Source organism: Rhinatrema bivittatum, chromosome 1 (genome assembly GCF_901001135.1).
Source record: "Rhinatrema bivittatum chromosome 1, aRhiBiv1.1, whole genome shotgun sequence".
Lineage (NCBI taxonomy): Eukaryota > Metazoa > Chordata > Amphibia > Gymnophiona > Rhinatrematidae > Rhinatrema > Rhinatrema bivittatum.
The window spans coordinates 485,214,354-485,226,604 of NC_042615.1; the positions used below are offsets into that span (position 1 = coordinate 485,214,354).

Consider the following 12,251-nt stretch of genomic DNA (forward strand, 5'->3'; position numbering starts at 1 on the left):
TCTTCTCTGTCTCCATCTGCTGGCAGAGATGCAAAACCCAGGAGTCTGGACTGATCTGTGGGATTCCAGGAACGAAAATTAGCAAATAAGAACCAATTTTCCTTTGCCTTCCTTATCAGTACTTTGCATCTGACTTGCCAGGGCTTATATTGTTTCCTGTTTTCTTCATTCGGATCCCTTTTCCATTTCTTGAAAGATGTTCTTTTAGATATTATGGCCTCTCTTACCTCACCTTTTAACCATGCCAGTAGTCGTTTAGCCTTTCTTCCATCTTTTCTACTGTGGAATACATCTAGTCTGAGCTTCCAAGATGGCATTTTTAAACAACATCCTGCCTGAGCTAAACTTGTAACCTTTGCAGTTGCTCCTTTCTGTTTTTTTCCTAACCATTTTCCTCATTTTATAATAGCCTTCTTTTTGAAAGTGAAATGTTGCCTCAGTAGATTTCTTTAGTGTGCTCCCTCCAGTTATTAAGTCCAGTTTGATAATGTTGTGATAACTGTTATCTCTCGCACCAAATCCTGTGTTCCACTAAGGAATAGGTCTAAAATAGTTTCCCCTCTTGTTGATTCTTGTACCATTTGCTCCATGAAGCAGTCATTTATTTCATCTAGGAACTTTACTTTTCTAGAATGATCTGATGTAACATTCACCGAGTCAATATTAGGGTAATTGAAATCATCCATTATTACTGTGCCGCTTATTTTGTTAGCTTCCCTAATTTCTTTTAGCATTTCATTGTCTGTTAGTTCATTCTGGCCAGGTGGACAGTAATATACCCTCACTGCTATTTTATTCCCCTTTTCACCTGGAATTTCTAAGCTGATCACTTATAGACGTCTAGCAGTCTTGTCCATTCCCACCGTGAATCCCATGAACCCAACTTCAGGATGCGGTGTCGTCCAACAGCACACAGCAGTTAAAAAGCCTTGGAAAGATTTTGCTGTGAGGGGAGGAACTTGGAGGCCCTCATTTACTTCTCTATCAAAAGTGCTTTTGAGATTGGAAGCACCCTGCAGAACAGAGTGTCCCACAGGCCTTGGTGTGCTGTGCACTGCTGTCATGTTGTCTAGACTGAGTGAGGAGAAGCAGAAGGTTTGCTAGCATAAGTTTATTCTGGAGCCTAAGCCTGCACGTGTTGCTTTCTCAGACATCGAGAGTGAGAGAGCCACACCAACATGCAAGTACAGATCCAGTGTGCTCTCAGCTAGGCCATGCTTAGCTGCCACCTCATGACTGAAGTATTTACATTGGTAGGCTGTACATTCTACCCTCCTCCCCCCCTCAGTATTCAGCTATTGACTGAAAAGACAGCTCACCAATATCCTGTCCCTCTCAGTCTGGGTCTGTCCCAGGTGCTGTGGGACAAACTCGCAGTGATCACGGCTCACACTAGCTGTAAAATGGAATGATGGGGAAGGAGAGGGTGAGCGAGATTCACAGCCAAGTGCACCCTGCTCCGACCCTGCTCTTTCTGCTCTGGCTGCCCAGTACTGGGGCTTAATCCCCTCTCCTGACCCAGCTGATCGGGTCCGGGACAGGGGATATCTGATGCTGCAGGATACACTGTACCAAAAGTGCATCATACATGAAGCTTTCAGACCAAAATAGGAAAATAGAATGAGTCACCAGCCAGAATCACTTGCCTTAGGCATGGGAGCTGAGGGATGTGGGTGCTCATCTGAGATACGGGAGCTCAGGGACATGGGTAGGTGCCCATCTGAGGTGTGGGAACTCAGGGATGCAAGTGTGTAGGTGGACATTTGTCAAGATGTAGGAACTCTGGTATGGATGTGGGAGCTCGGATTTGTGGGCAAGCAGACGTCCATCTGAGGCCTAGAAGCTCATGGATGTCAGTAGGTGGACATTTGTCTGAGGCTTAGGAGCTCAGGGACACAAGTGTGGAAAAATGTTCATCTGAGATGTGGACATTCGTCTGAGGTGCGGGAGGTCAGGGACACAGATGGGTGAGTGCTCGTCTGAGGTGTGGAAAATGAAGGATATCAGCAGGCTGCCACCTGTCTGAGGTAGCACCCTCTCATGGCTGTTTACTCCTCCTGTCCTGACTCTCAGGGAGAAGCCATGTGAGCAAGGAATGAACCTTGAAAGTGGAGGAGAATCATTCCCCCCCACCCCCCCCCCTTGCAGGGCAAGGCCACTAGGAGGGAACTGTCCTCCCGCAGGTGCTGATGGGCTTTTCTTCTCCCACCCCCTTTAGGGACAGTAACCCCCGCATCGGGGACATCCTGCAGAAGCTGGCCCCCTTCTTGAAGATGTATGGAGAATATGTGAAGAACTTTGACAGGGCTATGGAGTTGGTTAATGCTTGGCTGGAAAGGTCATCTCAGTTCAAGGTCATCGTTCATGAAGTGCAGGTGAGAAGGGAAGGAAGGGCTGTACTGTTTTACTACTGCTGCTGCTAAGAACTGCACAATCACATTGTCTTCTGTGTTTTCAGAGGGAGGAGGCCTGTGGGAGCCTGACCCTACAGCACCACATGCTGGAGCCAGTGCAGAGGATTCCACGCTATGAGCTGCTGCTGAAGGACTATCTGTTGAACCTGCCCCAGGACTCCCCTGATCATGGAGATGCTGAGAGTGAGATCCTCCCCACTACTGGGATGGGGAGAGGGAGGGCACACTTTATTATAACATACCAGGAATTGAAGGGGTAGCTTTGCACTGCTGGGGTATCAGCATTGCAGCTGGAGCAATTGCAGAGATTCACTGCCTAACCTAGTGGCAGGAATGAATCACTGCAGATTCATTCCTGTCCTGGAGGTGTGGGGGGAAGGGAGTCAGCAGTGGCCAGTCCTTCCCTTCCTCCTGCAGATGCTGTCTCTCCGTGATTCTCTTTTCGCTCAGGCACCATCTCTGTGTTCCTCCTTTCCTCCAGGCATCATCCTAGTGTCTCTCCTTCATGCCTGGCTTATTCCTTTGACTCCCTCCCTCCCTCAAGGCACTGTCCCTGAGTCTTTCTCCCTCTAGGTACTATCTCTGTGTGTCTTCCTCACGCCAGACAATGTCTGTCTCTTTTCCTCACTTCTGGTATATCCTTATGTGCCTCCATTGCTCCTGGCATGTTTCTATCTTTCTCCCTTGCTTCAGGCATTATCTCTGTGTCTCTCTCTTTCTATTGGCACATCTATGTCTCTCCTTTGCTTCTGGCACATTTCTATGTGTCTTTTGCTCCAGGCACTGTCCCTGTCTCTCTCCTGGCCTGACACCAGGAATCTGTCACTTGCAAAGCTCCAGGTTACCAGGGAACTTGCAAGTTATGTGAATGATAAGTCCCAGCTTGCAGCAGGAGTGTAAGGTAAAAAAGACTGGGATGGGAAGCATCTGGTGGTGATCCTGTGAGTGTGGTGGGCTGGGGATCTAGTGATACCACAGGCTGACTTTTCTCCTTCCCTTGTGCTATGCAGAGTCCTTGCAGCTGATTGCTACTGCAGCAGAGCACTCCAACGCAGCCATTCGCAAGATGGTAAGATGGCTTCCTGTACTTCCGGGATTGGCAGCAGTGATAGACGGGCTAAAGGGGGCAGTAACTATGAGAACGGAGCCTTCTGATAATGCCTCGGTGGAACTGCTCTGCCTCTCCTAGCTCTGCTCCTGCATAATACAGCGGCTAAAATCCCTTTAATATGTGCTGTAGCGGGAGAGTGGTGTATAAAATGCAGGATGTGGTTTATCTTTAATGGATTCTACAACAGGATGACAGAGTAAGAGGGAGCACATAGAGGACACCTCTCCTTCCTTCATTTTTCTCTCCATTTCTTGCAGGAAAGAATGCACAAGCTGCTTAAGGTCTACGAGCTCCTAGGAGGGGAGGAAGACATTGTCAGCCCCACTAACGAACTCATCAAGGAAGGCCATATCCTCAAGCTATCTGCCAAGAGTGGGATGACCCAGGACAGATACCTAATACTGGTAATTGTCGGGCCCCCTAATAAGAGAGGGGGCGTTCCCCCTCCCCCCCCCCAAAAAAAGGGAGGGATGACCCAGGACAGATACCTAATACTGGTAATTGTCAGGCCCCCTAAGAGAGGGGGCGTTCCCCCCTACCCCCCCCCCAAAAAAATAAATAAGGGAGGGAGACACCCAGGGCAAGATGGAAAGAGTCTCTCAGTGTTAGGAGTGAAGGAGATCTTAGCTGTGTGGAAATGTGTTGAGCGTGGAGCTCCACATTCGTGGAACCTCATCAGGAGATGGACTGTGCACTGTGTATATCTACCACAGGCGCACCCTCGGGCCCGCTCCCACTAATAGCCAACATCCCATGCACATACTAATACACCACAGATGTACTGTAGTGGAGACGGAGTCTCAGAATGAAAATCTTTGTTTACAGTTTAATGACCGGCTCTTGTACTGCGTGCCGAAGCTGCGCCTGATTGGTCAGAAGTTCAGCGTGCGTGCTCGCATGACGTGGACAGCATGGAGGTAAGTCATCCTTGAGACCAGGAAACTGGGCATCTAAATGGCAGGTGCAGTTTAATGTGGACCAATGCAAAGTTAATGCACATAAGGGAAAAATTATCTCAACTACAGAAACACAATGCTGGGTTCCATGTTAGAAGTTTCCACCCAGGAAAAGGACCTTGGAGTCCTTGTGGCCAATACCTTGAAATCTTTGGCTTGGGGTGTGGTGGTGGGGCAAAAAGGCAGATAGAAAGTTAAGACTAATTCAGAAAGGAATTGAGAACAAAAACTGAGAATATCATAATATCTACCTTATAAATGGGCTCTGACCGACGGCCCGCAAATGCGCAGTAGAGAGCAGCTCTACCACGCATGCCCGTGCGTGCCCGAAAAAAAAAATGGCGGTGGGGCCGCAGGAGCGGGAGGAGCAGTAGCGGCGGCAGCAGCGACGAAAAAATGGCGGTGGGGCCGCAGGAGCGGCGGCGGCCGCGAAGCAGGAGTGGGAGGAGCAGGAGCGGCGGCGGCGGCGGCAGCCGTGATGACGAGCAGGAGCGGGAGGAGAAGCAGCGGCGGCGCCGCGCGCACGGGAGTGACAGCCCCCCGAGATCTGCCGGCAGGAGCGGGAGGAGAAGCAGCGGCGCCGCGCACGCGGGAGTGACAGCCCCCCGAGATCTGCCGGCAGGAGCGGGAGGAGAAGTAGCGGCGCCGCACGCGCGGGGAGGGACACCCCACCCCCCCCCCCCCGAGATCTGCCGGTTGTGGATGATCTTAAAGGGGAGGGGATTGAGAGAGGGGGAGTGACTGAGGAGAGGGAGGGGAAGGTGAGAGAGAGAGGGGGGGAGGGAGGTGTGAGAGAGGGAGGTGAGAGAGGGGAGGGAGGTGAGAGAGGGAGTGGGGTGAGAGAGGAGGGAAGGTAGGGAGGGGGTGAGAGAGGAGGAGGGAAGGTGGGAGGGAGGGAGGGAGGGAAGGTGGAAGGTGAAGGGAGGTGATGAGAGGGAAGGAGGAGGAATGTGACGGGGGGGAGAGGAGGTGAGAGGAGGTGAGGGAAGTGAGGAAGGGACGGAGGGGGAGAGGAGGAAGAGGAGAGGGAGGGAGGAAGGTTGAGGGAGGAGGGAAGGGGAGAGGGAGGATGAGGAGAGGGAGGGGGAAGGTTGAGAGAGAGAGGAGTAATGCGAGGAGGGGGAGAGAGTGAAGGAGGAGGGAGAATGAGGGGGAGGGAGTGGGAAGGAAACGGACCGAGCCCGTTGTTACGGGCTTAACGGCTAGTCTTTGTATAAATTGCATGGTGCAACTGCACATTGAGTGCTGTGTGCAGGTCTGGTCGCCCGTCTCAAAAAAGACATAGTGAACATAAGATACAGAGGAGGGCAACAAAAATGATAAAGGAAATGGAAAAGCTCCTTTATGGAAAAGGGCTAACCCAATTAGCGCTCTTTACATCTGAGGGGGGGGATATGATTGAGATTTATAAAATCATGAGTAAAGTGGAATGGATAAATAGGGAACAATTATTTCCTGTTCATACCACAGATCAGACAAGACAAGTACGTTTTGCATCCCTACCAGCAGATGGAGGCAGAAAATAAAACCTTTCAGGCACTACTACATAACCAAGAGTGCCACCTGCAGTCCCCCAGTATGTCTCTGTCTCCAGCAGATGGTAAAGGTGCAAACCTGAAGTCTGATAGATAATTAAACAAAAATTAACGAGTTAGGAAAGAAGACAGATTTTAGAATAAGAGATGCTCCTTGAGATGTTAGGCACCTTCGTGGGCCATCCCTCAGGTAAAGCCGAGCGAGCAGGGGGTTGGTGATCCCTGTTTGTTCTCTGCCCGCAACATCCAGAAGGACTGATAGCTAGGGGACTGGCTCCATCACTCCTTCCGAGATCTCCTCTCCCACATTGTCCAGATTCAGGGAAGTATTTCTTTTCTGAAGGGTTGTTTGGCTCAGGAGCGCTGTACCTTTAAGTTTAAAAAAAAAATATTTGGAAGCAGGGGCCTGAAGAAACAGATGGCTGTCGTGTGTTCAATGGGAGCTGATAGCGCCGTGGGGAGAATGAGTAATGGGTCCTCCACAGTACCGTGGCTTTGCGGGGAGGGCAACTCGTGCTGGTGGCAGAGCTTTTTTTGGCGTGCACCGCTGCAGGCCTGCTTATCTGCGCGGCACTCGAGCCATGTGCGCGTTGCTAATTGTGCCGACTTCTCAGCGCGGGGGATCTTGCAAGGCTTGTGGTGCGTATTCCGGGTGGCTTAATTCGGCTGCACTTTGCAAGGACTGTGCATCCAGGGGAGAGGGATCTTCCACGGAGGCGGCCAGCAGGAAACAAGTCACAAGGTCGGCAGGGCCTGCAGCAGAGGCACCTGAGGGGGGAGTCAGACTGCGATGCATGGCTCTGAGGCACGTGATAGAAAACAGGCTGTTTCCAGGGTGTCCAAGGACTCCACTCCTCTACTTTCTCCCATGGTGACATCGGAGTACCAGGGTGGGGAGAGGAAGTCTGATTGGAGCGTGCAGCCAAAGGAATCCGTGGAACTGGGAAATATTTCACTGGATTTTATCCTGGAGTCTTTCTGCTTGTCCTGAAGCAAGTGAGAGGCAGTACAAATACACTGCTTCGGTTGCAAAGAATAGAAGCAATTTGCTCCATTACCACCGGCCGAGCAGGGACAGGGGAGGTACTCTATTTATATCATGATCCCCCAAAAAGAAGGAAAATTGGTTCTTACCTGCTAACTTTCATTCCTGTAGTACCACGGATCAGTCCAGACTGCTGGGGTTATGCCTCCTTTCCAGCAGATGGAGACAGAGAAAAACCTGAAGGGCACCCTCTCATAACCTGGTGTGCCACCTGCACCTCTTCAGTAATAAGAATATCAAAGCAGATTAGAACAATAGAAGACCAATAGGTTGATCAAGCAAGAATCCAATTAACAGCAACTCTAACTATATACAGGAATAAACTCTTCTGTCAAAGTTTCTTAAGTCATTGGTAAAAACTTGTGGATATCTGCAGAACAAAGAAAAATAAGGTAATCGAGCTGACTTTCCCTCAATGCGCCCTCGCAGCCAGCCCAAGGCTGCGACCTGGTCTCGGAGGGAGTTGAAGGATAGTCTCTTGCTTAAGCCGTTCTGCAGAAAACAGAGGATCTGAGGTACTGAAGCACGCTGAAGGGAGAGCCTTCCCTCACAACACCAGGAGTCAAAGACTTTCCAGACCCGAACATAGGAAAGGGAAGTAGGTTTCCGCGTCTGTAGGAGGGTGGAAATAACCTCCTCCGGATACCCTTTTCTTCTCAGCCTTCTCCTCTCAAAATCCATGCTGCTAGACAGAAGCGAGCCGCCTGATCGAAAAATACTGGACCCTGGCGTAGCAGGTTTGGAAGGTGTCTGAGACGAAGAGGGCCATCCACCGCCAGGTTGACTAGGTCCGCAAACCATGGTCTCCGGGGCCACTCCGGCATGACGAGAATAACTGGCCCCAGGTGCACCTCTATCCTTCTGATTACCTTGCCCATCAGCGGCCAAGGAGGGAATACGTAGAGCAGGACTAGGGCGTCTACACCTTCCAATCCATGTTCCCATCTGCGACTGAGGAATCGCCGTGCTTTCGTGTTGTTCAGGGTTGCCATAAAGTCCAGGTGTGGGATCCCCCAACGGCGAGAGAGTAGCGACATCGCTTCTTTGGACAGCTCCCACTCTCCGGGGTCTAGACGCTGGCGACTTAGGAAATCCGCTTGCATGTTGTCGACTCTGGCAATGTGGGAGGCCTGTAACCTGGCCAGATGGTGCTCCGCCCACTCCATTAGTTTGTCTGCCTCTGAGGCTACCTGCTGACTCCTCATTCCTCCCTGACGATTGATGTATGCCACCATCGTCGCATTGTCAGACAGTACACACACCGCTCGATTGCGGACTAGGGGGAGAAACCGCTTCAATGCTAAGCGCACCGCTCTTGTTTCCAGGCGATTGATGGACCAACTCGCTTGCCCTTGTGACCATTGGCCCTGAGCTCACTGATATTGGCACACGGCCCCCCAACCTGAGAGACTGGCATCCGTGGTCACGATCACCCACTGAGGCACTTCGAGATTCACGCCTTGCTGTAGGTGGTCGAGGACCAGCCACCAGAGCAGGCTGTTTCTGGCGAACTCGGGAAGAGGCAAAGGGACTTGGAACTCCTCTGAGAGCGGCTTCCAGCGGGAAAGCAAAGCTCTCTGTAAAGGTCGCATATGGGCAAATGCCTAAGGCACCAAATCCAGCATTGATGCCATAGACCCAAGAACTTGAAGATAATCCCAGACCTTGGGAACTTGCAGGGACAAGAGATGTTGAACTTGACCAACTAACTTGAGAGCGTGCTCGCTCCGGAGAAAGACTTTGCCAACCTGAGTATCGAAGCATGCTCCTAAGAATTCCAGGACTTGGGAAGGCACGAGATTGCTCTTGGAATAGTTGACCACCCAGCCGAGGGAGCAGAGAGGATGCTGCACCTTTTGAACCGCCAAGCAGCAGAGATCCTCTGATTTTGCCCGAATGAGCCAGTCGTCCAAATAGGGGTGGACCTGGACTCCCTCCCGCCGCAGTGCAGCCGCCACCATGACCATCACCTTGGTGAAGGTATAGGGAGTGGTTGCCAAGCCGAATGGGAGGGCTCGAAACTGGTAATGGTTCCTGAGGATCATGAACCGCAAGAACCTCTGATGATCCTTGCATATCACTATATGAAGATAGGCCTCCAATAAGTCCAGAGAGGCCAGGAATTCTCCGCTGCGGACCGCTGCGATGACAGACCGCAAAGTCTCCATGTGAAAACGCGGCACCTTGAGGGCTCTATTGACCTTCTTTAGGTCTAGAATCAGATGGAATGACCCTTCCTTTTTGGGGACCATGGAATAGTGGCCCGAACCGCACTCCTTCCAGGGAACAGGAAGGATGGCGCCCAGCTCCTCGAGCCTGCGGAGGGGCTGATGTACAATTAGTTTCTTCACTGGGGGACCGCAGGGAGAAACCAGGAAGTGATCTCGGAGAGGATGAGCAAACTCTAAAGCGTAACTGTGTTCGATGATGCTTAGAACCCACTGATCCGACGTGATTTGACTCATTCCTCGTAAAACAGGGAGAGCCGACCCCCTATCACTGGAACTGAGGAGTAGGCCGGCGCTATCTCATTGTGTGGACTTGGGGCCCGAAGCTCCCTGAGAGAACCCATCTTGGGTGGATCTGCGGCCACAAAAGGAGCGAGCCCAAGACTGCGACCTTGCTGAGGGGTGCCTCTGCGCAACAGATGTGGGCCTAGACTGACGCAGACACCGCTGACCCCAAAAACGAGCAGGAGAGGGAAAGCAATTCCTGGACCCCCTGGTCTGTCCTCCGGGAGCTTATGCAGCTTGTTTTCCCCCAAGGACTTGATTAACTGTTCCAGATCTTCCCCGAATAAAAACTTACCCTTAAGGGGAGCAACCCAACTGGAACTTTGAAGAAGAGTCTGCTGCCCAGTTGCGGAGCCAAAGCAGCCTTCTGGCTGAAACCGCTGCGACCATGGACTGGGAGGACACCCAAAGAAGGTCATATAAGGCATAAGCACTGTACACCACCGCGGCCTCCAAGCGCTCCGCCTGTTCCACTTCTAGGGGAGAAAGATCCCTTGCACTGAGGAGCTGCTAAACCTACCTTAGGCTCGGACATTGCATGAGGCTCGCACATTGCATGAGGCTGCTACACACAGCCATCCTGACCCCCAGAGCTGAAACTTCAAAAATCCTCTTAAGAAGAACCTCAAGCTTTCATTCTTGCAGATATTTGAGGGCCGCTGCCCCCGCAACCGGGATCATCGTCCTCTTAGTAACCGCGGAAACTGAAGCATCTACCTTTGGGACCTTGAGAAGGTCCAGGGAATCCTCTGGCAACGGATACAATTTGTCCATTGCCCGCCCCACTCTCAGGCCGCCTCAGGCGTATCCCATTCTCACAACATCAACTGCAACAGCATGGGATGAAAAGGAAAAGTACGGGCTGGAGCACGCAAGCCTGCCAGGACAGGATCCACGGTGGAGACATTTGGGACCTCCTGAGGGGTGGTAATTCCGAGCTCGGCCAGAACGTGGAATCAGCGGGTCAAGCACATCCCTCTAGAACAAGCGAAGCACCCGTGGATCATCCCCCTCGACCAGCAGGCTAGGGTGAGAATCGAGGTCCTGGTCTGGGGCTGGATCCTGGTCACCTTGGCCCTGAATTGTACAAATCCTGTTAATCTCCTGCGTCTCCGATGATCTTGGAATCCTTGGAGGGAGGAGGCTCTGTCCCTTGAAGATGAGCTCCGGGACGGACAGCCCCAGCCTGGGGAGTGAGACTGGCTAAATAAGCCTTGTGCATTAAAAGCTCAAAATTTGCAGAAAATGGAGCTGGAGGTGGTAAAGCCCCCACGGGAGGGGTCACTCGATTGTCCTGCAGGTCCTGCCGAGCGTCCAAGGGAACCTCAGGACTTAAATTGGGAGGAAAAAGCAGCGAGGAAGAATCCCCTCCCCATGCTGCTGCCGATGAAGCAACATCCAAGATGGCCGCCTTTCCCGCGCTAAGCAAGAACGGGGCTGGCCGACTAGCAGGAGCACCCAGCTGCCCGGCCGAAGCATGAGACCTGGATCCTGACCTCCCCGCTGCCATCGAGAGACCCTCCCCGCCTGGGAGGCACCTCGAACATAGATTATCGTGGGAGAGCCAACCAGCTGGCTCCTCGCAGGCAGCACATCGTGTCACACACGGCATGGAAGGAGGGGGGGGGGAACAGCATCAGCCAAAGAAAGAACCCCCAAAAGATTGTCTCAGATACCCGGGAGGAAGAGAGCGGGAAACTAACAGCAAGACGTGGTCAAAGTAATCATCCGCTCGCAGCCTTACCTTTTTTTTTTTTTCTTTTTCTTTTTTCTAGTTTAGTTTAAGCCTGTGCAGAGGAATGGAAGTGTCTCTGAGGCTACGGCCGAAGGGGAGGGACTGGACCTCACCGGTCAGGCTGCCGTCTCCCGGGGTCTGCTTATCCCTAGGATAGAGATAAGTGGAGATCTGCCATGTACTTGTGACCTGGATTGGCCACTGTCAGAGACAGGATGCTGGGCTCGATGGACCTTTAGTCTGACCTAGCATGGCACTTTGTTCTTCACAGCCACTGGTTGCAAGAGCCAAAAGAGGAAAAAACAGGCACGTAGAGTATCAGCAGTCATTAAGGAAATAGAAAATGTCATTCTATTATTACACAAATCCATGGTGTGCCCATGTCTTGAAAACTGTGTATAGATCTGGTTACCCCACCTCATAAAGTACATAGCAATCATCAAAAAGGAACAAAGAAGTGGCACAAAAATGAAAGAACTCAAACATGACACTGCAAACCTGTTATTAGTAATCTGTAACCAGCCACAATACCTGAAGTGTGGCCAATGTTTTTAAAGCAGGCTCCAAGGGTGATCCAGGAAACTATAGACCAGTGAGCCTGAGGGAAAATGGTAGAAGCCATTCTTAAAATTACTGTCCATATAGATAGTCATGGCTTAATGGGGAAGAGTCAACATGGTTTTAGCAAAGGGAAGTCTTCCCTTACAAATCTATTAGATTTTTTGAAGGTGTAAATAAACGTGTAGATAAAGGTGAGCTGGTTATGATAATGTATCTGAATTTTTACAAGACATTTCACAAAGGATGAGAGATGGGTCAGGAAATTAACATCATCCATGTAGTTGGACATGTGAGAGTGGTGCTCCCAAACCCAGCAACATTATTCGTCCTCAATCGCAGTACCCCACTTACCTAATACAGCAGAAAAGGTTTGTTGAAAAG

At 51.3% G+C, this 12,251-nt stretch overlaps 1 protein-coding gene across 1 annotated transcript in view; it reads left to right on the forward strand.

The window, feature by feature from the left end:
• The first annotated feature begins 2,223 nt into the window (after window positions 1–2,223).
• LOC115094585 (FYVE, RhoGEF and PH domain-containing protein 1-like) overlaps window positions 2,224–12,251 on the forward strand; it is a 35,783-nt gene continuing 25,755 nt past the window's right edge. Inside the window, exons 1-5 of the mRNA XM_029607799.1 lie at window positions 2,224–2,375; window positions 2,459–2,597; window positions 3,425–3,483; window positions 3,783–3,929; window positions 4,351–4,427. Coding sequence (XP_029463659.1) covers window positions 2,274–2,375; window positions 2,459–2,597; window positions 3,425–3,483; window positions 3,783–3,929; window positions 4,351–4,427 — 524 coding nt within the window. The 5' untranslated portion in view covers window positions 2,224–2,273. The remainder of the gene's footprint in view (window positions 2,376–2,458; window positions 2,598–3,424; window positions 3,484–3,782; window positions 3,930–4,350; window positions 4,428–12,251) is intronic.